This window comes from Melanotaenia boesemani, chromosome 12, assembly GCF_017639745.1.
Source record: "Melanotaenia boesemani isolate fMelBoe1 chromosome 12, fMelBoe1.pri, whole genome shotgun sequence".
NCBI lineage: Eukaryota > Metazoa > Chordata > Actinopteri > Atheriniformes > Melanotaeniidae > Melanotaenia > Melanotaenia boesemani.
In genome coordinates this window covers 35,044,567-35,070,309 of record NC_055693.1, presented here as the reverse complement: position 1 = coordinate 35,070,309, position 25,743 = coordinate 35,044,567, and the positions used below count along the sequence as shown (strand labels likewise).

At 43.1% G+C, this 25,743-nt stretch overlaps 1 protein-coding gene across 3 annotated transcripts; it reads left to right on the top strand.

Annotated features, from left to right (window-relative positions):
• Positions 1 to 23,924, top strand: LOC121649735 (sterile alpha motif domain-containing protein 9-like). 3 transcript variants are annotated; one of them, XM_042000764.1, is made up of 5 exons: positions 1 to 479; positions 6,230 to 6,315; positions 6,506 to 6,563; positions 6,643 to 6,707; positions 18,836 to 23,924. In XM_042000764.1, exons 4-5 carry the CDS (start codon positions 6,684 to 6,686, stop codon positions 23,318 to 23,320), a joined length of 4,509 nt encoding a protein of 1,502 aa, XP_041856698.1. In that variant the 5' UTR covers positions 1 to 479; positions 6,230 to 6,315; positions 6,506 to 6,563; positions 6,643 to 6,683; the 3' UTR covers positions 23,321 to 23,924. The 3 variants fall into 3 exon arrangements, with proteins under 3 accessions (XP_041856698.1, XP_041856700.1, XP_041856699.1); XM_042000766.1 differs by lacking the exon at positions 6,230 to 6,315 and adding an exon at positions 826 to 863; XM_042000765.1 differs by lacking the exon at positions 6,230 to 6,315.
• The last annotated feature ends 1,819 nt before the right edge of the window (positions 23,925 to 25,743 follow it).

Genomic DNA, 25,743 nt, shown 5'->3' with positions numbered 1-25,743 from the left:
CTCATTTTCACCCAGTAAAACCTATTACCACGCTGCCACACCTCCATCAGACTTTCCAGGTTTCCAAACCAGATCAGTGGAAGGAATGAACACAGGATTTCTTTATATCAGTTAAAGGTGCAGAGTTTATGACCACAAGGACTTTAATGAAGCTTTAAAACATGTATGGTTGTTTTCTGTAAAAAAAATGTTTAAAACCATGTAATTATTCACAAGTAATGTTTACTTCAGTTAGAAATGAACTGATAGACAGCGCCTGTGATGTGAGTTACAGGAAATCTGTCAGTAGGTAGGTTTCAGTGAGTTACCACACCCTGTTGCTTCAGTTTCATTTTCTCTGAATACCACGCCTCCATTTCTTCTGCTTTCCTCCGATGTCACTGATCTTCACTTCTACATTTTCTCTGTGAGCATTAAGATTTTTACCTAAAGATCGTCGGTAGTTGGGCTGGGTCAGAAGTTTAACCAGCCTGCAGTGGGTGAGTTTTCACATTTATTATCTTTTTTTTAATGAATGAATGAGTGAAAGTCTAATTTCACCTCCTGTCTGTGATGCAGCTGAATAATCCAGCTCTCACCAGTTTTCTGGTTTACAGCCTTGACTCTGCAGTTTTATTTTAGTGAACTACCTTCATAGATCATAACTTCTTCTTCACTTTTATCTCATCTGCAGCACAAAAACAAATGTTAACATGAGGAAACAAAAGAAAACTGTATGGCAGATTTTGTAAAATGATTAGTTCCAGAAATATTTTGCAGAGGAAGTAGAAATTGTGCCACAAGCAGACGGGTCTGATCAGCTTCCTGGTTGATTCTTCCTGACAGGTAACACTGGGTGTCCAGAAATCCAGCACAGCACAGGGGTAAGCATTTAAAAAAGGAAAAGTATTTATATCTTAACATATTAATGATGCAGAAGTCAGGGTTATTGCTCTGGAGCACCAAACAGCTCTGCAGTGGTGCGGGGCAGGTGGGGATGCTGCAGCCAGGCGATGTCAGAGAGAACAGCGGTTGGTTGAGGAAGGAGAAGTAAAAACAGGATTCATTTCATCACTCCTGTCTGTAGAGTGCTGCCCAGTGGTGAGACGGACGTTTACATATTTAAATAATATAAGAAATAATAAAAAATATTTTAAATATTTAATCTTTCTGACAGAAATCAATCTGATCAGAGATTCTAGCTGACATGTTTACGTGGTGGATTTTTATTCTTCTGATTGGACATTCGATCAGATCAAAAGTGCTCCATGTTGTGTTTACATGGTGCATTTTTGATCCAGTCTGAAGAAAATGTGACCTTTGAACACCTCAGCTGATCCAACCGGCCTTGATGGGAATGGTTTCTGTGGTGGATGGTGTTTTTCACATACCTGAGCCAGGTGGGGTGAGGTGAAGTAATGGGTTTCAGGAAAAACTGTGGAGGATATGTTTGTTAAAAAAATGAAAGAGTTAAGAATCATTGGCAGGATTAACAATGCTGACGCCCCTTGAAATCACAAAGGACATTGTGTGGATTGTCCATCATCCAGGATTTACACCACATTATTGTAAAACTACATTTCTCCGCTGGTGCCAATGACATCAAGACACTGTGGTGAAACTAATTGGTTGCTTTTTGTTCTCTGTCTGGATTTGTCTTCACTTGTCCTCATGCCAAAAAAAAAAAAAAAAAAAATGGAAACAGCAAAGTTCAGCTTCACTAAAACTCTGACGGAAATGGAAAATAATGTAAAGTTGCCAGAGATGTTTTTCCTGTTGACTTGGACAATAAATCTTAACCCCGATTCTCAGAGTAGCATGAGTGAGATGTCTCACTATGGGATACGCCTCCCTCAGGTGTTCCTCAGAAGCACCTCATTACGCCAATCCTGTTTTGCTGGTGAACGTTATGCTCACATCACCCTATCTTTAAGTAGCCTACACTACGACTCAGCATCATTCAAGATTAGCACCTCTTCTCGCTTCACCCAGCAAGAAGGGCTGTCTGGTGAGACGTCTCACTCTACTCTGAGAACCGGGGTTACGTGTGTAACCTAAAGTTCTCATTTATAGCAATCGTTGAAGCCGCTGCTTCATAAACTGTGTCCTGAAAGGTGGCAGAGAGATTGACACAAGGATGATAGGTGAGCATGAGACCACCACCTTGGGCACAAACGCCGGGTTAGGCTTGAATGACACCCTTGCATCCCTCGGGGGCAAACTGAGTGCATGAAGGATGCGCTAGGAGGGCATGTATATCAATGACAGCTTCACAGAAGCCAAAGCCAACAGTAACACTGTCTTTAAAGACAAGTGTTTGAGGTCACCATCTTCTAGCAGTTCAAAAGGGGGTCCAGATAGACCCTCCAACACCACTGCTAAGTCCCATGGGGGCATCAGGGGCCTGGAAACAGGGAGAAGCCTGTGTGCCTCCCTCATGAAATGGCAGAACAGTGGATGCTAGCTAGCCATTTTCCCCTCAAAGCCAACATGGCACACGGAAATAGTGCCAAGTACACTTTAACAGTGGAAAAGGTCCTGCGTTTGTCAATCAGCTCCTGCAGGAATGACAAAATCACAGCCATAGAGCACTGAAAAGAGGTGTGCCCCCTCGTATGGCACCACTCCTCAAACACCCTCCACTTACAGTCATAAAGAGACCTAGTGGAGGATGCTTTCGCACTTTGAATAGTGTTAATCACACTTTGAGGAAGCCCCACTGTGTTCAAATTAAACCACTCATGGGCTAGTCCCATAGTGCCAGGCACTGGGATGTGGATGAAACACCGTTCCCCCCACCTGTGACAACATATCCCGGCGAAGCGGAAGCTGCCCCGGCGGTCCACACAGAAGCTGATATATCTTCCCCAGCCAATGCATTGCAGGCCAGTACTGTGCAATCAGAATCCGTCTGTTCCCCTGTTCCCTCACCCTGGATAGAGTTGGGGGCACCAGAGCTAGGGGAGGAACGCATAAGGGAGGACATGGACACATTTGCCAGCGCGTCCACTCTGAGTGGCGCACTGGAGTCGAGCATCGAAAAGAAGAGCGGACACTGCGCGTTCTCTTTCGATGCGAACAGATCCAACAAGGCTAGGCTTGAAGCTTGACCTGCTATACAAACAGCTGGATGCAAGGTCCAATCACCATACATCGGTGTGCCCCTGGAGAGCAGATCTGCCTCCTGGTTCTGAGAACCTGGGACATGCGTCGCCATGAGAGATAAACGCTCGTTGCTCCAAATAATCAGCCTGCGTGCCAGTGTATGTAATTGGCGGGAGTGCAGACCCCCTTGGTGGTTGATATAAGCCACCGTTGTGGTGTTGTCTGTTCTCACCAAGACGCGGTGACCACTGAGATAAGAGAGAAAGTGTTTCAGTGAGAAAACCACTGCTAAGAGCTCCAGGTAATTTATATGAGATTGCTGGAGACTCCAGCTCCAAATGCTTCTCACACACCGGCCCTCGTGAATACCGCCTCAGCCTAACAGCCTGGCATCAGTCGTGACCACTTTCCGCAACAGGACAGCGCCCATAATCACCCCCCGCGACAGAAAAACTGGACATCGCCAGCAGCTGAGCACCATTAGGCACTCTGCCGCAATGTTAACCTGCCATGCGCCATGGTAACAAATTAGTAGCCAGGCAAAAACCCCTGTGCAATCGCTACCTCGGTACACCGCACAAACACGCTCGGGCTCTGAGACAGACCAAAAGGGAGCATGATGTACTCGTAACAAACGCCCGAAAGGCAAACCTCAGATATTTCCTGTGATATTTCCTGTTGGACCAGACGCAGCAGAGATGGATGCGTGAGCATCTGGAACTTGTATTTTCCAAGGTATTTGTTCAGAGTCCGTAGATCCAGGATAGGGTGAATTCCGGTCCCTCCCCGTTAGGGACCAAGAAATACCTGGAATAAAACCCGTTCTGGCTCTGGTCAGGGGGCAGTATGCGTATCACTCTTTTGTTTAGCAGTGAGGAAATTTCCTCCTGCAAAACGTGAGCGGCCTACACAGGATGTCCTGGCAGGGCTGCTGTCGGTATCGGTGCTTTTCTGGGCCAGCCAAACCTGACCCCCTGTCTCGGAGGAGCGGTGGGAGTGGGCTGGGCTTTTGCCGTGTGGAGAACTTCAGCTGTAGAGGAGACCATGAAGCAGACTGTGTGAAAGCCGGCTGTAGGATCTGCTGAGGAGGATCCTCTGCTTTACAGGGAAGACAAAGCTGGAGAGCCTTATACTCTTTCTTCCTGGCTGCACATCGCTGCTGCATCGAAGTCAGTGCGGTGCCAAAAATGCCATCTTGAATGACCGGCATGTCCAGAATGTCTTCCTTCTCTATTTCTGATAGGTTTGTCCGGTTGCTCCAACTGGCCCGTTCCTGTGACACCATCATCCCCATAGATTTTTCCATGGCCTAGACCCATACATTGCTGCAAGCAGAGGCAGATGTCTGTGATCACAGTGATCTCTTCCCACACAGCCGGCTTGGGCTTTGTCGCCATATCTTTGCAGAGCTCTGCCTGATAGGCAGAGAGCATGGAGGTGGCGTTGACTGTAAGACACAGTTGACAGTTGCGGATGCAGGTGGGCTGCAACTATTTTATTGGAGGCATGCAGAGCATGCTGTGTTTTTCCATGTTTTCAAAATCCAGGGAAGAAGCCTCCTGAATTGGATTCTGTCCACTGAAGGGATGGTCCTTCATGAGACCAAAACCTCGTCTCTTCATAACATGACTGGGTGGTTTCTGTCACGACAGAAGGCCAGGGGATGTCCAGCCTGGATGCAGCACATTTGCACACTGCCTGCAAATCCAAGCTTTGAGCAGGAGAATCTGGTAGTGTTTTTCCCGCAAAGCAGAAACAGCTTTAGGTTGTGCAGCCGGAGCAGGCGGGATGAAGATGTCATCATCATATTCACCAGGTGGATGTGCCCACACTGCCCACTGGATAATCTGGCCTTAATTATTGAGCATTTCAATGGTCAAAGGTTCAAAATTTTAAAAAAGAAAGTAAACCCTTTTTCTTCTGAACTAGTAGGCATTACACATGTCCAAAGCGCTATGATCGTATAAAATCTGTCCATCATGTAAATACAGCTGATGACTTTATTTAGCGTACATGTAAACGTCTCAGCTGGAATCTCTGATCAGAACGATTTTCAGTTGGATAGATTGTAAACGTAGATATTGTAAAATTCCAGTTAAAGCACCAATCCATAATCCAGATACATACAACAGGCAATGGTCAAACACAGGAAAGGCAGATGACAGGATACTTACCAAGAGGATAGGCAAGAATCGGTGGTCAAGAAGCAGAGCGTAGTTCGGTGTTCAGATAACCGGAAAGCCGAGTTCTGTCATGGGCAAGGCAAGTAGAGAACAATCCAGGGATGTGAACTTGGTCAGCAGCTTGAAACAAACAAGAATAAGGAAAGGATGCTGATAATCTGGCAAAGAGGCAGAGACTGGAGAGAGTTTATGTAGTGCTGCACACAGGTAAGACAGGGAAGCAGTGAGGCCCAGGTGGGCTGAATAAGGGTGACTGGTGAACATTTGCAGCATGAATGACATGGTGAGAGAATACGAAGAGAAAACACATTAAATACAGACATGGCAATCCATGGTATAGTAGAACCACAACACTAACTTTAGTTTTTAGACCAGAGTTGAGGCTGTAAACCAGAAAAACACAAACTCTCTCTCTCTCTCTCTCTCTCTCTCTCTCTCTCTCTCTCTTTATATATATATATATATATATATATATATATATATATATACATATATATATATATAATGTATGTATATCTATATATATTATATGTAGATATATATGTATAAGTCCTAAATACTGAGTTTCGAGTCACAGACAAGTCACCGTGACCTCTGAATCAAAACAAACGTATTGAAGTATTAAGTCTACAAATTTACAAATAAATGTAATCTTGGGGGAAAAAAACATAGTTCTCCTACAATACACAGTGTGTAAAACATTTACACATTACAGTTTGTATTTAACTGATTCCATATTAGAACAATGCATACAACGTCTTATTTTGTGTAGATTTCTATGTCCATTAATCTATTGATACTTTAATCCTTTTACACCCAATCTGTCGCCGGAGATCCGTCTCTGTACTGTGGTTTGTCCTAAAAGCAGATTGACATTCTTTAAAAATATTGTTGATTTAAGAATTTACGCAACTGGATAAAATACAATTTTTATATAATTTTACTTATTTTACTTTTTACAGTAAGTTGGATACAAGTCGTAGTTATCTTTCAACAGAAGGAGCCTCACCACCTCTGTTTTGAAAGCAGATAGGAAAACATCCATCTGGTGAGAGTAATTTATTATATTTAAAAGCTCAGAGAAACCATAAAATGTTTTTAAATGTGAGAACTGGACCTAAAAGGCTGGTTGTTGGGTTTAATTCAGAAATAACTGGATCTAGCATCCTTGCGCAAGTCAGGACAAAATTCTTCTTCTCAGTATATAAATGTATTTATGTTTCTGTTGTTTTTTGCAGCAGCTGAATCAAGAGTTATGAAAAACTACCCAACTGTCACATGATCAGGAAAATTAAGGTAAAACTAAAATATATGTCTTCATGTTCATGTTGGTAGTCCTCTGTTGTTGACTGTTCCCCTTTATTTTAAATACCAGCATCAGTAATTTCCTTTTGTGGAGAGGAAACCAGAGCGGTCATGGCTGATCACGGAGAGCTCGAAGTAAGTAAATCTGTTCATGTGAAGATTACTCTTAAACCAGGTTGTTTAAATCCAGTCCTCAAGGATCCAGTATCCTGCAGGTTTTACGAGGGGCCGTTTAGGACAAAATGCATTTTTAAATCTCACACACACACCTCTGAAATCATGCATATACTGCTATAATCACTTAATAACTTGCACATACACATAAAATCAATTATCACACAAGACACCCTATAAGACAAAACAAGACTAATTTATTTCTATAGCACCTTTCATATACAAGACAATTCAAAGTACAAAACACTCAAATGATACCAGTACTGCATGTGAGGTTGTATATGTGTATGCATGAGCTTCTAGTAAAGGGCTACTCAATTCGGTCCTACGAGGGCCGCAATCCAGCAGGTTTTCCATGTATCCCTGCACCAACACACCTGAGTCAAATTAGGTGGCTCTAACAGCCAATCAGGTTCTACACAATGACTCATTAATTTGACTCAGGTGTGTTGGTGCAGGAATACATTGAAAACCTGCTGGATTGCGGCCCTCGTAGGACCGAATTGAGTAGCCCTGTTCTAGTATATATATATATATATATATATATATTTACACACTTTTTTTTGAGGGGGCCAAGTTGCTTTTTTTGGGCTTGCTTTCATGGAGCTGATTGTTAGTTTTTATCGCAAGATCTGGCAACACTTATTCTGCCAGTGCATTCTGCAGGCTGCCAGTGCAGCTGGAAGAAAACGGTTTGTTAGACTTAACTTTATTGTTGCCACCATAATAAGTGTAGTTTGGTTTTTACAGCATGTTTACAGCACTTTTAACTTTTTAAATGTTTTTGTTCACCCTCTGCATTAGCACTAGAATGACCAGGATTTTTAGTTTCTCCTGTAGTCCCCCTCCCTCTAACACAGTAATCATCTCACTTACTGGCCTAATTATATTCAAGTCAGGTAGGTCATGACCCAAAAAGCACATTGTATACTCAACACAGGCTTTTGACTCTGCACCTCAAAAAATTTGTTGAAATCTGTAGTTATATATATATATATATATATATATATATATATATATATATATATATATATATATATGTATATATATACATGTGTGTGTGTGTGTGTGTGTGTGTGTGTGTGTGTGTGTGTGTGTGCTAAATCTTTTTTTTATGTGACTTTGGACAATAATCTTTCTAATCTCAAACTTTGTAGTCAGGGCAAGTTGCTTTCAGCTTTGCCTGCTGGCCAAAATCAAACCATTCCTCAGCCAAAAGGACCTTGAAAAAACCCAATCCACGCCTTTTTTAGTTCACACTTGGACTATTGCAATGCCCTCTACTTTGGCATGAACCAGGCCTCTCTGCACTGTCTACAGCTTGTGCAGAAGGCAGCTGTCCGGCTCCTCACCAACACCCATAAACATGACCACGTCACTCCTGCCCTGTGCTCTCTAAAAGGCAAAGACAAATTTATTTGTATAGCACATTTCATGTAAAACATCATTGAAAGTGCTTTACATAAAACATTACAAGTTGCAGCTGGGTGCAGAAAGCAATAACAAGTGCATTTAGGCAAGGCAAGGCAGTTTATTTGTACAGCACATTTCATGTACAGGACAATTCAAAGTGCTTTACATAAAACAAAGACATTACAGATATTTAAAATAGTAAAAGGCATCAACCCATAATCACAATAAAATAATAAATTACATCAAAATAAATAAAAGCAAGATGAGTTAAAAAATTAACATGTAGATTTCATGCATAGACATGAGAAAAGAAGTGTTTTAACCTGGATTTAAAAATGTCTACATTTGGTGAAAGTTTTTCTCCACTGGCAGTTTGTTCCACTTATTTGCAGCAAAACAGCGAAATGCTGCTTCTCCATGTTTAGTCTGGACTCTGGTCTGGACTAGTTGACCAGAGTCTTTGGATCTAAGAGCTCTGCTAGGTTTATATTCTCTGAACATATCACAGATGTATTCTGGGCCTAAACCGTTCTGGGACTTTGTAAACAAGCAGAAGGGTTTTAAAATCTATTCTGTGACTGACTGGAAACCAGTGTAAAGATTTCAAAACTGGTGTGATGTGTTCAGATCTCTTAGTCCTGGTTAAAGCTCTAGCAGCAGCGTTCTGGATGAGCTGCAGATGTTTAATGCTCTTTTTAGGAAGTCCTGTTAAAAGACCATTACAGTAATCCAGTCTACTAGAGATGAATGCATGGATGAGTTTCTCTTGGTCTTTCTGGGAGACTAAACTTTTAATTCTGTTGATGTTTCTGAGCTGGTAAAAAAGCTTCATAGTGAAGCTTTGATGTGGCTGCTGAAAGTCAGATCTGAGTCTATCAACACTCCCAGGTTACGAACATGGTCGGTGATTTTAAGAGCCCGAGTCTCCAGGTGTTTACCAATGCTGACCTTCTTCTCTTTGCTACCAAACAGAATAATCTCAGTTTTGTCTTCATTTAATTGTAGAAAATTCTCCCTCATCCAGGTGTTTATTTGCTCCAGACACTGACACAATAAGTCTATTGGACTGCAGTCATCTGGTGACAGAGACACATAAAGTTGTGTATCATCTGCATAACTTTGATAATTAATGCTATAGTTCTGTAATATTTGACCCAAAGGGAACATATACAAGTTGAACAGAAGAGGTCCAAGGACTGACCCCTGGGGGACTCCACAAGTCATGGCCACTCGCTCGGATTCATAGCTGCCGATCGTAACAAAATAACTCCGGCCTTCTAAATCGGATCTGAACCAGTTAAGAACCGCTCCAGAAAGTCCAACCCAGTTTTCCAGACTGTGCAACAGGATTCTGTGATCTACAGTTTCAAACGCAGCACTGAGATCCAACAGAACCAGGACTGATACTTGACCAGAATCAGTATTCAACCTAATGTCATTTAACACTGTGACCAGAGCTGTTTCAGGGCTGTGATGAGGTCGGAAGCCGGACTGAAATTTATCAAGATTTCCACTTTCATTTAAAAAGTCATGAAGCTGGTGAAATACAACTTTCTCAATAATCTTGGAAATAAAAGAGGTTAGAGACGGTCTATAGTTGTTCATTATAGAGGCGTCTAGAGTCCTTTTCTTTAGGAGCCTTAATAGCAGCTATCTTTAGTGACTTGGGAAAAATGCCTGATGCCAGTGAGCTGTTAACTATCAGTAGGAGACCACTTTCTACTGAGGTAAAAACTGTTTTTAAAAAGTCGGATGGTATCATGTCCAGAGTGCATGTTGTTGATTTCAAATGCCAAACTGTTTCTTGTAGGACTTTTAAATCAACCATTTTAAATTGCGACATGACATCAGAATTATTTCCCGGTTTTAGACACAGACTAATTTTCTTGTTTGACTGTGTGGAATTAATATTTTGCCTAATTGTTTTAATTTTTTGGCTAAAAAAGTTTGCAAATTGGTTTTATTTCTCAATGGAAAGGAGCTCTGGGCTTTTCTTTATAGGAGGATTAATAAGTTTTTCAATCATAGCAAACAGAGAGAGAATTGTCGACATTCCTGTTAATCATTCCAGATAAATGCAGCTCTCTGGCCTTCACAGCTCATTGTTATAGTTATACAGGCTTTGTTTCTACAGCTCATAGTAAATTTGAAGTTTATTTTTCCGCCATTTCCGCTCAGTTTTTCTGCTTTCTCTTTTTAGGCTGGTAACCACAGTGGTATTTCTCCATGGTGTTTTCTGTTTGCTCAAGTTGCTCTTGATTCTTATCAGTGCAACAGCATCCATTACATTCAAGATTTTCAGATTGAAATGATCCAGGAGTCCATCAACTGACTCTGCTCTGGTTGTTGGTAACATAGCTATGGCCTCCACAAACTTAGCACTTGTTCTTTCATTAATGTACCTCTTCCTAACGGAGAAGCAGGTTGGTTGGACATTCTGAGTGATCAGTAAATCAAACAAAATACAAAAATGGTCAGACAAGGCCGAGTCAGTGACCACAACAGAAGAAATTTCCACACCCTTTGAAATAACCAGGTCCAGAATGTGACTTTGAATGTGGGTCGGTTCTTTTACATGTTGCCACAAACCACAAACATCCAATATGGAACAAAATTCCTTGACATTACCATCCGTCATGTTATCTATGTAAATGTTAAAATCCCCAGTTAAGATGAAATGGTTAAAATCAGTAGAGATAACCGACATTAATTCAGAAAATTCATCAATAAAATTTACACAGTGTCCTGGACGTCTGTAGATGATTAGAAATAGGATTTTAGGAATGCCCCTTAAAATAAAACTAAGATATTCAAAAGAAGTAAAATCACCAAATGACATTTCTTTACACTGGAATGAATCTTTAAATAAGGCAGCTTCTCCTCCCCCTTTCCTCCCGTTTCGACATTTATTCATGAAACTAAAATGAGGGGGTGTGTTTCATTAAGAACTGTAGCACTTGTGTCTTCTGTTAACCATGTTTCTGTCAGAAAAAGAAAATCTAAACTGTGAGAAATGATGAAGTCATTAACTAACAGTGATTGTTGGACAGAGATCTAACATTTAGTACAGCAGCTTTATGAAGTTTACACTGGTCTCTGTTGTATTCTGAGTTATATAAGGTACAGTTAACAGATTAGATCCATTCACCCCACAAACTGACCATGTTCGATTCCTTATTTTACTAACACAGGAATCCTGCTGGGTCCAGGCTTGATCTCAGAACAGCTGTCAGTAGTAGCAGAACTACAGCAAGGACCCTGAACGCATCATGGCATGTTATCTTTGTTGTGAATTCTGCTGCTGCTCTGGGAACCTCCTGCACCTCCTCCCGTGCCCTGTTCTGCCAGGACAGATGATTTAAGAGGAGGATGAGGAGGGGGAGCATCCTAACCAGATGCCCGAGCCACCGCATCTGGCTCCTCTCAATGTGGAGGAGCAGCGGCTTTACTCTGAGTCCCTCCCGGATCACTGAGCTTCTCACCCTATCTCTAAGGGAGAGCCCGGCCTCCCTGTAGGGAAAACTCATTTCGGCCGCTTGTATTCGCGATCTTGTTCTTTCGGTCATTACCCACAGCTCGTGACCATAGGTGAGGGTAGGAACGTAGATCGATTGGTAAATCGAGAGCTTTACCTTTTGGCTCAGCTCCTTCTTCACCATGACAGACCGATGCAGAGTCCACATCACTGCAGACGCAGCACTGATCCACCTGTTAATCTCCCGCTCCATCCTTCCCTCACTCGTGAACAAGACCCCGAGATACGTGAACTCCTCCACTTGGACCCTATTGGAGACCCGGAGAAAGCACTCCACATTTTTCCGGCTGAGGAACTTGGTCTCGGATTCAACCATGTCCCGGGTGAGGCGGGGGACATTGAGTCCGAGTGGGCTTTGTTCCGTGCGTCTATTGTCGAGGCGGCCAACCGCAGCTGTGGCCGTAAGGTCGTTGTTGCCTGTCGTGGTGATAACCCCCGACTACCAGTATTAAAACATGATCAAGTTTAAAGATTCCAGCTTAACAGAACCAGATGCAGATCTGGACTCTAAATAGAACAGTTTTTTTGATTATCTTATTTAAAAAAAGAAGATTTGAGATTGGCCTGTAGCTGCCGATTTGTGTCTTCTCTAGACTGTCCCTTATTAGCAGAGACTTGATTACAGCTACACTCTACACTGGCTCCCGGTTCAATTCAGAATTCAGTTCAAAATCCTACTGTTTATTTTCCATCCACAGCCTTGCACCTCTTTATCTATGTGACATGCTGAACCCTAACTAGCCCAGTAGAGCCCTGCGCTCCTCTGAACAACACCTGCTGGTAGTACCAAGGTCGAGGTGCAAACAGTGGGGTGATTGTGCCTTTACAGTAGCAGGGCTGAAACTGTGGCATTCCCTGCCCTCGGAGTTACGCTCCATCGCGGACCCGGAGTTATGTTCCATGTAGACCCGGAATTACACTCCATCATGGACCTGCAGTGACGCTCCATTACGGACATGGACTTATGCTCCATCGCAGACCCGGAGTTACGCTCCATCATGGACCTGGAGTTACGTGCCATCCCGGACCTGGAGTTACGCTCCATCGTGGACCTGGAGTTATGTTCCATGTGGACCTGGAGTTACGCTCCATTGCGGACCTGGAGTTACGCTTCATCGTGGACCTGGAGTTATGTTCCATCATGGACCTGGAGTTACGCTCCATGTAGACCTGGAGTTACACTCCATCATACCCCTGCAGTGACGCTCCATCACGGACATGGAGTTATGCTCCATCGCAGACCCAGAGTTACGCTCCATCGCGGACCTGGAGTTACGCTCCATCGCGGACCTGGACTTACGCTCCATCGTGGACCTGGAGTTACGCTCCATGTAGACCTGGAGTTACGCTCCATTGCGGACCTGGAGTTACGCTCCATCGTGGACCTGGAGTTACGCTCCATGTAGACCTGGAGTTACACTCCATCATGGACCTGCAGTGACGCTCCATTACGGACATGGAGTTATGCTCCATCGCAGACCCGGAGTTACGCTCCATCGCGGACCTGGAGTTACGCTCCATCGTGGACCTGGAGTTATGTTTTACGTGGACCCGGAGTTACACTCCATCACGGACCTGGAGCTGGGCTCCATCGCGGACCAGGATTTACCCTCCATCGTGGATACGGAGTGATGCTCCAAACTGAAAACCTATTTTTTCAGATCAGTCTTTGACACATGAGAAAACTTGTGATATTGTGTATCTTTTTATTCTTGTTTTTATCTCTGTCCAGCACTTTGATCAACTTGGGTTGTTGTAAAGTGATTGATTGATTTTGTTTACATTAGATGCATTTAAAAAAACAACTGCCAAGCTGACATTTTCACCATTTTAAAATTCGTATATTCAATAACTCTGTCAAATAAATTCATGAAGCCTTGCTGGTCCCTGACCTTTCTCATAAGTACATGAATTTTCATCAAAACTAATATTTAGAAAAGAACAGAGGAAAAATGATCATTTCTACCTATTTTGGCCACAGGTGGTTTTCATCCTGTCATTCTGAATCAGATCACGTGGAAGTATTCTGTAAAGGGTGGTATGTAGAGATGCACTGATGCTGGATTTTACATCATACGGGAAACATCCATATCGTCAAGAAGTGCACTGAAACCCAAACAGCTCAAAGCGGTTTGTGCAGCTGCTGCAAAGGAACATCCAGTGGAGTTTATGAAGGGAAAACAGCCATAAATATTATTGCCGCACCACATGCATGCTATCCCAAAGAAGCATGTGCATGTGGAAAGAAGGCAAGGACATTAACTTCAGGAAGCTTTGCTCTCATTTCTGCTGCATTTTTCTTCTTTTTTCTTTACTGGCAAGAAATTTAGGAACAAGGACTCTGGTCACTTATAAATCACTGGAACGAATTTATTTTTGATAAATTTAGTTGATTGCCATCGGAGAACTAGTGGAATCCTAACTCTGCAGTATCAGTGAGCTGCGCTGAGTGTGAGCAACTTTCTTTGAGGATAACACAGCTGGAGAAGAGGATTGAAACACTGCAAGACATTCGTGTGAATGAAGAATTTATTGACTCTGTAGTAGTTTCTGTACAAGCTACTGAGTGGTCAAATGGACTAGGTTAAATCTTCATACGTGAAGGCATGTCGAATGTGGAGCCTCCCGCTACAGACCTGGCTGATACACTTCCTTGGATGTGTTCAAATGACACTGGAATAGCTGGGGAAGATCCCAAACCGGACGGTCAGACTGATCTCTCCTACTGGAACAGTGTTGGTGCCAGACCAAAGTCATCAACCCCAGCCAGAACCTGGTCTGATGTTGTTTGTCGCAGAGGTAAATCCAGCAGGAAGTTAAAAGCTCCAGCACTCACTCCACCACCTGAAGTCTCACTGCATAATATATATGATGTGTTGAGTCATATTAAAATGGATGATGATGCATGTAATGCAAGGATCTATAAAACTCAAGAAATAGCCCTAAAACTCAGCCCAGGGCTAACCAGACCAGGAGGAGAGGCCAAAATTCTACAAACGAAAAATCTAGTTTTTCCTGATCCATCCAACAGGGAACTGATTGAGATCTTTAGACTACTCTGTCTTCACATCCAGATGGTATGAAGATTATTGTCCACATGGGGTCTTTTGATATTCTGAGGAGGAAAACTGGCTCTGAGATCCTAAAGAAAGACTTTTCTCTGCTGTTGGAGAGACTGTGTCAGTTTGGAGCATCATGTTTACATTTCAGGTCCCATTCCTACAGCGGGTAAAGGAATTTAACTTTTCAATAGACTTCTTGGCCTGAACACATGGTTGTCAAACGCATGTATTGCCCATGGGATAAAGTTCATTGATAACTTCAGTATCTTTTGGAACTGTAAGGAGCGACTTACACCCGAAGGACTGCATCCAAATCTAACTGGATGCAGATTACTTGGTGCACACTTGCGTCATGCTGTTGGGACGGCAAACCCAAACATGAGTGTACAGATAAGAGCAAAGGACACAGCAGAGAGGTAATCAACTCCCAGCTCTCCCCCCTCACCAGATCCTCTGCTCCACATCACCCAAGGTCTTCAAAGGATGTCTCTATCCCGGATCGGACCCCAGCAACCACCATCTACCAAGAAATACAGGGCTCCTCATCCTCCTCTTAGATCATTTGTCCTGGCAGAGCAGGGCACGGGAGGATGTGCAGGAGGTTCACAGAGCAGAACCTCCATGGTCAAAATGTTAAATGACATTTGGTTGAATACTGATTCTGGTCTAGTATCAGTCCTGGTTCTGGTCTAGTATCAGTCCTGGTTCTGCTGGATCTCAGTCCTTGTTTGATACTGTAGATCACAGAATCCTGTTGCACAGGCTGGAAAGCTGGGTTGGACTTTCTGGAGCGGAAGGCCGGAGGTATTTTGTTCTGATCGGCAGCTATGAATCCGAGCGAGTGGCCATGACTTGTGGAGTTCCCCAGGGGTCAGTCCTTGGACCTCTTCTGTTCAACTTGTATCTGCTCCCTTTGGGTAAAATATTACAGAACTATAGTATTAATTATGATGACAGATGACTGCAGCCCAGCAGACTTACTGTGTCAGAGTCTGGAGCAAATAAACACCTAGATGAGGAAGAACTTTTTTACTTGAAGACAAAACTGAGATTATTCTGTTTGGTAGAAAGAGAAGAGGGTCAGCATTGGTAAACACCTGGAGACTCGGGCTCTTAAAACCACCGACCAAGTTAGTAACCTTGGGGTGTTGATAGACTCAGATCTGACTTTCAGCAGCCACATCAAAGCTTCACTAAGAAGCTTTTCACCAGCTCAGAAACATCAACAAGATTAAAAGTTTAGTCTCCCAGTAAGACCAGGAGAAACTCATCCATGCATTCAGCTCCAGTAGGCTGGATTACTGTAATGGTCTTTAACAGGACTTCCTAAAAAGAGCATTAAACATCTGCAGCTCATCCAGAACGCTGCTGCTAGAGCTTTAACCAGGACTAAGAGATCTGAACACATCACACCAGTTTTGAAATCTTTACACTGGCTTCCTGTCAGTCACAGAATAGATTTTAAACCCTTCTGCTTGTTTACAAGTCCCAGAATGGTTTAGGCTCAGAATACATCTGTTATATGTTCAGAGAATATAAACCTAGCAGAGCTCTTAGATCCAAAGACTCTGGTCAACTAGTCCAGACCAGAGTCCAGACCAGAGTCCAGACTAAACACGGAGAAGCAGCATTTAGCTGTTATGCTGCAAACAAGTGGAACAAACTGCCAGTGGAGATTAAACTTTCACCAAATGTAGACATTTTTAAATCCAGGTTAAAAACATTTCTTTTCTCATGAATTCTGCATGTTAACTTCCTAACTTATTTTGCATTTAATTATTTTAATGTAATTTATCATTTTATTGTGATTTTGCTATGTGTTGCTGCCTTTTATTATTTCTCAATATCTTTAATGCTTTTGTTTTATGTAAAGCACTTTGAATTGTCCTGTACATGAAATGTGCTATAAAAATAAACTGCCTTGCCTTGCAGTCATGACAATTGACACTATTTTCTGAGGCTAAAACAACTATTTAGAAGTCACAGCCAGAGCAGATCAGACCTGCGGTGCAGCTTTGCCTCACATGCTGCCGGAGTTTGTTTTTTCCCCAGCTTTCCGGTGCAGAACACTTCTAGTCTTCATAGAATAAAAAAAAAAGGTTTTTACTTTACCAAAACTCTTTTATTTGACTTTTGTAGATCAGTGGAAGGTAACTCGTCTGTCTGTTGATCACTGATCGATCAGCTGATTGTCGGGACAAATTTACTCAACACACCTCAGACCAAATGATCACTTTATAGGGTAATCTTTAAAAACGTACGATGATCAGGCAGACACTTTTTTTTCTTGGGTTAATTAATCTCCAGATGTCCAGTTAGCCCAGTGGTTCCCAAACTTTTTCTGCAGGGCCCCCTTTTCATTGACAACAGCAATGTACATCAAGTACTTACACACATTCCTAACTGAGTGTAACAAAATAACCAAACCCTTAAAACATGAATAAATGGAAGAACACTTTCTATGATATTTGCAATGAAATGTGGTGGCATTGTCTGTTACAATTTGTTCGGGGAGCCCATAAGAGACAAACAGTCTTTAAAGGTCCCATATTATGCAAAATTTACTTTCTAAAGGTTTTCTAACAGTCATATGTGTCCTCTGTGTATGAGGCCCAAAAATGAGAAAATTCTGTCTCCTTTCTCACTTGCTTGCTCCACTTTTTTAGAAATGTGCTTAAAAGGGGGAGTCTGAGATCCTTCCCTCTGTGACCTCACAAAGGGAAAAAACCCACTTCCCCACTACACGAAGTCTGCTGTAGACAATCAGTCCCTTATATGTGTTAATGGTGATGTATTTCTCATCATCCAGTAATACTTGCTGATAAGCTGCCACCACTAAGGGAGGCACACAGCTCTTTTAAATGAGGCAAGGGGTAGCTATCAGTTTTAACAGCTAGTTTATGGATACTTTATAATCCCCACGTAAGCTGAGTGATTTGTCTCTTTTTTACCATCGGCACTATGGGCGCTGCCCATTCACTGTGTTTCACAGGAGAAATGATGCCAGCTTCCTCCAGTCTCCTGAGCTCCTCCTCCATTCGATCTTTCATGAAAATGGGTAGGAGTCTGTGTTTGCAAAACTTGGGCGTTATCTCAGGTTTAAAAGTGATAGAGACCTTAATGTTGTTTGGAGTTTCCGCTCTTCTGTGAATACTTCAGAGTATGTATGCAGCAAATTTTAAGTGTTTTTCTCATGTAGGTACTTTATTTGCAGCTAGTTTAAGCTGAGGCATTCAAGCTAATTCCAACCACAGAGAGTTACCCCTTTTCCTTTAACAACTAACAGTGACAAATCCTTAGACTGTCTTTCATGTATCACTGTAGCTGTTATTTGACCTAGAACAGGAATATGACCTCCATTATAAGCTCCAAGCTCTAAGCTTCCTTTTCTGTAGTGGCAGGTGTGATTATTTTTTCTTATAGATTGGTGTGATATGATGTTTCTAGCTGCACAAGTATCTATTTCCATCTCTTGTGATGGTCAGAATGGTAAAACTCCCAAATCAGTCTCTCCTTCGACTTCCACATACTTCGTATTTTCCCTTTCTGTTTTCAGCTGTGTGTGCTCTTTACACTTGCTCACTAAAGCTGTCAGCTGATCCAAACCTGGTGGTGAGTTGGCTCAGATGGTGGTGGAAGATGGCGGTCAGGCCTGGCAGACCCAAACGTGTTGTGAGAGTTTGCTGGGAATGTCTGGCAGAGTCTCTAGCAAAGCTTCAAAAATGTCTCAAGTAAGGCTGGGGACATAGTCTGACTGGGCTATGCTCTATGCCTCTGTTGTTGAGGTGGCCAACCGGAGCTGTGGCTGTATGATTTTCAGTGCCTGTCATGGTGGAAATCCCTGAACTCGTTGGTGAACACCAGCAGTGAGGGATGCCGTTAGGCTCAAGAAAGAGTCCTATCGGGCCTTTTTGACCTGTGGGACTCCAGAGGTAGCTGACAGGTATCGGTAGGCTAAGCGGTTTCAACTTTACCTTTTGGGATTGTAACTGTTGGATTGAATCATGCAGAAATACATTTGATACTTTAGCTTGTCTGAATGAGACTAATTGACTGAACTTTCTATTTTTCAATTTCAGGAGGGGGATCTGCCACCGGACATTAAGGACTGGAATAATCATCAAGTAAGAGAATGGGCTCTGAAGTTGGAACTTGGTGTGGAGTCCTCAGTTGCCGACATATTGTTTAGACAAGATATCAATGGTCCTAGTCTTTTGCTTTTAGATACAACAGACTTAAACAACATGGGTGTGACTTTTGGGCCAGCAAAGCTTCTCCTTCATGCCAGAGACGAGAAATTAAAGAGAGAAGAGTTAACTGATCCTACAATGCAACCTGGAAAACCCTGCAAGCCCTATCCGTTCTGTAGATACCATGATACATTTAGCTATGTAGAGAGCAGCATTCTTGATGTTACAGAATCAGGGGCCTCTGACTTTATTGAACCGTGCCACGAGTATAAAGCTTTCATCAATACCCCCGATGAAGCTAAACTACTCAAGTTCACAACTGAGGTAATTCGTTTTGCAGCTGCCTGCATGAATAGTCGCACCAATGGCACCATACATTTTGGAATAGGGGACAGGCCAGACTTCATCCATGGTCAGGTGTTAGGAGTTGTTTTTGAGGACAAAGAATCTTATGGAAAAGAGCTAAAATCAGCCATTGATAGTTGCTTTGATAAGCACAAAAGTGCTGCTCAGATGTGCATCAAACCTCCTCGATTTGTTGAGGTTCTCAACAAGAACACCACATCATCTGACAAAAGTGTGATTGAAGTGGACATTGTTCCTGAGTCCACAATCTGTGAAGAAAACATCTACAACACCTACAACACAAAAAAAGGCAAGAAAAAAGCAAAAGACACTGAGTCACAACCATCAAAGTGTTTTTATGTCCGAGATGGTGGTAGCAGCAGGGACCTTCTGGCATCAACCAAACCAATGGAAGAGTTCAACAAGTTTGTAGACAGCATGAGTCACTTATCACAGCTCCGCAAAAATGCAGAAGAGAAGCACCTTACTGTGATAAAAAGGAGTACTCAAGGCTCCAGACTGAGTCAGATGATCACTGGTGGCACTTTGTCTTTAGATAAATCCCACTTTGAGCGATATGTGATTGTGACCAACAAGTCCCATCCAAGCCACTTTGAATGTCTGGGATTTCTTATAGAGCTCAACCCAACAGCTGTTTTAGACTTTGATCCAAAATCAGCTGAACATGGATTACAGAATTACTTCGACCAGCAGAGCACAGTTAACCTTCATTTACCAGCAAACTATAAAATCACAGAGGGAGTTGAGGATATTGCTAAAAAGTTGAAATTAACTCGAAACACCAGCTGGGTGTTTTGTAATGGAGGTACTGAGCACGAGGAACCCTCAGAGACTAACCAGTGGTTGATGGAAAAGGGAGCCTCTGTGAGAGATGTGATTTCCTTCCTCTGTCGTAAAGATGTGCTTCCAAACAAGAGGTTCCTTGTCATTTTCTTACTGTTTTCAGCAGTGAGGGAGAGAATGGACCCTCTTGTTGAAACTTTCAGTACATTCCTGCAAGAGCTCAGAGGCACTGAACAAATCCTCTGTATATTTGAGAACGAAAAAGCATTTACCTGCTGGAGGGGCCTCATTGAGGCTCGATGTGGAATCAACATCTCTGGTAGATGCATATATGAGCTCAGTTTTTCTGAAGTCAATGGCACAATCCTTAGTCTGTGGTCGAAAAACCGCAGAGCCATCCGTTTTCTACCCTGTGGTGGTGGAGCAAAAGTGCCTCTTGAGAAGAAAGTAGAGCGTAGCTTGAGCACCTTAGAGGTCCTATGTGTGAACCAATGTGATGGAGGAAATGAGGACAGAATCGCTATAGAGGAGAACTTCTACAAAGGAGGAAAAGTGTCATGGTGGAATTTCTATTTCTCAGAGCAGCCTGGATCCACACCGTTTATAAAACGAGACATGTTTGACTACATCATGGACACAGTCATACCTGACTTGTGTTCCCTGAGAAAAGCATGTGTGCTGATCAACCTCAGACATGTACCTGGATGTGGTGGAACAACTTTGGCCATGCATGTATTATGGGCCCTCCGACACAGATTTCGCTGCACTGTCCTCAAGAACAGCAATTCTGACTTTGTTGAAGTAGCCGAGCAAGTGGTCACGCTTTTAATGCATTACCACGAGGAGCAAACACCAAAGATCCCTGTTTTACTGATGATAGATGACTTTGATGATTTGGAAAAGGTACATGACTTGATGCAGCTCATTGAAAAAGAATGTGCTCAGAAAGACATTCAGTCCAAGTCTGCACAGGTCATTCTCCTGAACTGCATGAGGTCCGAGTCCTCTGAGGTGACTGAACCAACTGCAGATACTGTCTTCATTGGAAATGATCTCTCTGAGAAGGAACAGAAGATGTTTGAGGAAAAACTGGTAGAAATAGAGAAAACACACAGAAATGCTGAAACATTCTATGGTTTCATGATCATGAAGAAGAACTTCAAGTCAGAGTATATTCAAGGTGTGGTCCGCAACACTCTGAAAAGCTTCCACATGAACCAGAAACATGCCCAGCTCTTGGCTGTTTTGGTTTTGTTGAATGTGTACTGCAAGAGTTCCTCTCTCTCCGTGTCTCTGTGTGAAGACTTTCTTGACCTTCATCCAAAACCTGTTTGTGGAAAAATCAAAGTTGAAGATGGATTTGGGAAATTTTCCAACTTCATTGCCAGCTGCTCAGTTGAAGGGAAGGTAGTTTTCCAAGCTGTGAAAATAATCCACTCAAGTATTGCAAGGCAGTGTTTGCAGGAACTTACAACAACACACAATGTGACAAAAGCTGAAATTAGCGACCTTCTGCTGACCACAGACCAGCTTTACGAGAGCACACAAGGCAAAGGGAATCTCCTCCAAGATGTTCACCACATTTTGGTTAGGAGAATTTTCTCAAAAGAGGAATCTCAGTTCTCTCCTCTCATTCAAGATATTGCAACTGAAACGCCTGGACTGGAAGAGAAGGTGCTAAACAGTGCATCAAAAAGATTTAAGAAAGATGCTATCATCTTTCAGTTGCTGGCCAGGTACTACTACCTAAAGAAGAAGGATTTCTCCGAGGCTAAATTTTGGGCAGAAAAAGCAAAAGAGCTTTCCAGAGACAGCTCCTATATTGCAGACACATCAGCACAAGTTCTTAAGCATGAGTTGAAACACGCCATTGCAAACTGCACGCCAGAGTCTGTTAACCCAGAAAACATAGAAAAGTTTCTGAAAATGGTTCAGTCAGCATTGGACGCATTTCGTCAAGCACAGACCCTTGCAAAGAAAGAGTCCCTTCAGCGATTAAATGTCAAAACAGATAACTGCCCTTTCAATACTTCGGGGTGCCTAGGAGAAGTCCAGGTTGGAGTACTCGTCATTGAAGTACTCAGAAAGACCCCTGTATTTACTGATGACACTGTCCGCCATGACATAATGAGCCAGGTTCTCAGTGGAGACGTTAAACTTGAGCAAGTCGAAAGAAATGATCCACGACGCAATAAAAACAGAAACTACTATGTCCTTCTGAAGAAGTTTGAAGATCTACTTTCCAGCCTGAAGTATAGGATGAAGTTGAACATTGACTTCCTTGACAATCTGTATGTGAATCTAGGAACCAGATTTGGGATGAAAGACAGTCGTGAGCAAGTGGCCCAAAATGAGCTTGTCAGGTGTTTCAGACAGTATGCAGTGGTTTTCTGCAGAACCGCATCTCGTTTTAAGAGTGAAGAGTTAAATATAAAGATGACTCTCTTCCAGAAGAGACAGTTCCTGGAGAATAACAAAGCTGATACGTACTCTGGGATTCTGAATTATCTCTCAGAGGACAACTCCGCTGCAATGATGGAGAAAATTGTCAGATGTTATCAGTTTGTTTGCGGTCAACAAAAACCAGATGCAAAGGAGAGGATCAACTTCATCTATGCCAATGTTGTGTTGAGTTGTATCAAACTGGAATCACAATGCGTTCTGCCATATCAAAAGCTGCTAGACCTCCTCAACCAAGTTCTGCGTGAGCAATATTCTTTACGTGACTGTTTGCCACTGATGTTCATCACTGTTGTGCTTTTGTGGCCACAGCTGCAAAGTCAGAAAGATATGAATCTGGGAAGGTACATCTCACAGATGAAGACCTCGTATCATGAGGCGATGAAGGAAGTGTACAATGGCAAGAGTCCCATTGTCCATTTCCTGTTAGGGAAGAAACGTGGCTATGAGCGACTGGTGCACGTTGAAGAAATCAAGAAGTGCATCATGGTTGGGCAGGAGGACTTTTCTTCCAGGTGGGGCAATGGCAAAATATGGAAAGACAAAAACGTGAAGGAGCTCCTTTGGAGGGTCACAGGCGAGGTGAAGAATAAAACTGGGAGGACTGGGATAATGGCAGAAACATGCTTCTCAGATCTGAAGGTTGAAGTGGCTCCGATGTATCGAAGTCAGATCAGTGGATATGCTGAGGGATCCAAAGTGTCATTCTTTGTTGGCTTCTCAATGAAAGGCCCTCTTGCACTTGACATTGAGCTTGAACGTTAAAGGAGCCCTTTCATGCTGATCATGGCTCCATCGGTCTCATTCAGTGGTAGGATTTTTCTGAAATACACTTTTTGGTTATAAAAGAAGTATAATCTTACTGTCAAGCTCTCAATTTTTTTTTTCACTGTTACACATGATTCTGTTTTTGGGGAAATAAAAGAGAAAGTTTGTTTTCTTAATTATCTTTTTTTTCATGTGATCAATAGTTTTAGTATAGATGTATGAATTGAACATTTAGAACCATCTATTTGACCTGTAATCATTTTACAGTATAGATGTATATTTTTGATTCTTGCTTCCATTATTCATTTGAATGAAATACAAACTCCCTCTCTTACTGAGATAAACGTTGACAGAGGGTCTGAATGTTTTCATTTTATTTTATTAGTTATATACGAATGTTACAATGACTTAAAATGTAAACTTTTATCTTTTGTTATTATGTATTAGAATATGAATGTTTTTCTTTTACATTCCATGAATAACAAGCATGAACACAGAGTTTTGTTAACCTTTTCTTTCAAAGATTACTTTGCTGGTATTCATAGTTGCATAGTTGAAAGAAAAATGTGTCAGTAGGCTATAAATCAATAAAACATTTTCTTTGTGGATTTATTCATTTGCCAGTGTGTTTATTAACATTTATTCAGGAATCCTGAGGGAACGTAGCAAAAGAGTTGCAGGAACAATAAAGTACAATCTTTTTTAGTTCTAAGGTATTCTGGGGAAAAGGTATTTAAAAGGTCTTAAAATAAATATCACAGAAAACATAAATAAAAAAATAAACTCAGTGTGCCAAAAACATTCTGGGGGTCAGTTGCAGCCAGGAACTGCCCATCAGTCTAGGAAGGTTCAAAAAGTAATTTCCAGAGTCCATCACTTTACAGACAAAGACTATGGAAGTTGCCCCTCCCAGCAAGTTCAGCCCAAGATCAGACCATGTGTGGCCGGAGGTCTTCCCCTCCAGGCCACATTGTGGTGGTGTATTTCAGTATTTGAGCCCAGGTGGAGCATCAGGATCTCCCGGTGGCCCCAGCGGCGTGACAGTGTGGCTCGATTGGCATGGCAGCCTTTTTGTGTTTTCTGTGGAGGGAGTGATTGTGGAGTGGGGCGCTCAGGCGTAGTACCGCAAGTGCATGCTGCATGGTGAATATATATATATATATATATATATATTATGGTGTAGGGTGATCGTGTTATTCGGCCCCCTCCGTCTCCTCTGGGGCGGCACCGTTGGTCTGTATGATCTTCACTCTTAGGCTATGCAAATGAACCAGCATTGCCAACCCTCCAGCGGGCTTATCGCGGGGGAAGCTGCCTAAGCAGGGAAACCCAGACTTCCCTCTCCCCGGCCACATTCACTAGCTCATCCAGAGGGATCCCAAGGCGTTCCCAGGCCAGCCGAGAGATGTAGTCCATCCAGTGTGTCTTAGGTCTTCCTCGGGGCCTCTTTGCCTGGAACACCTCACCAGGGAAGCGTCCAGGAGGCATCCTAACCAGATGCCCGAGCCACCTCATCTGGTTCCTCTCGATGTGGAGGAGCAGCGGCTCTACTCTGAGCCCCTCCTGGATCACCGAGCTTCTCACCCTACCTCTAAGGGAGAGCCCGGCCACCCTGCAGACAAAACTCATTTCGGCCGCTTGTATTCGCGATCTCGTTCTTTCGGTCACTACCCACAGCTCATGAAAGATTGACCGGTAAATCGAGAGCTTTGCCTTTTGGCTCAGCTCCCTCTTCACCACGACAGACCGATGCAGAGTCCGCATCACTGCAGATGCTGCACCGATCCGCCTGTCGATCTCCCGCTCCATCCTTCCCTCACTCGTGAACAAGACCCCGAGATACATAAACTCCTCCACTTGGGGCAGGACCCTATCGCAGAACTGGAGAGAGTACTCCACCCTTTTCCGGCTGAGGACCATGGTCTCGGACTTGGAGGTGCTGATTCTCATCCCAGCCGCCTCACACTCGGCTGCAAATTGCTCCAGTGAGACCTGAAGATCACGGCCTGATGAAGCTAACAGAACCACATCATCCGCAAAGAGCAGAGACCCAATCCTGAGGCCACCGAACGGGATCCCCTCAATACGTCGGCTGCGCCTAGAAATTCTGTCCATAAAAGTTATAAACAGAATCAGTGACAGAGGACAGCCTTGGCGGAGTCCAACCCGCACTGGAAACGATTCTGATTTACTGCCGGCAATGCAGACCAAGCTCTGACACCGGTCGTACAGGGACCAGACAGCTCGTACAAGTGAGTCCGGCACTCCATACTCCCGGAGTACCCCCCACAGGAGTCCCCGGGGAACACGGTCGAATGCCTTCTCCAAATCCACAAAGCACATGTAGATTGGTTGGGCAAACTCCCATGCCCCTTCAAAGACCCCAAAGAAGGTGTAGAGCTGGTCCACTGTTCCATGAC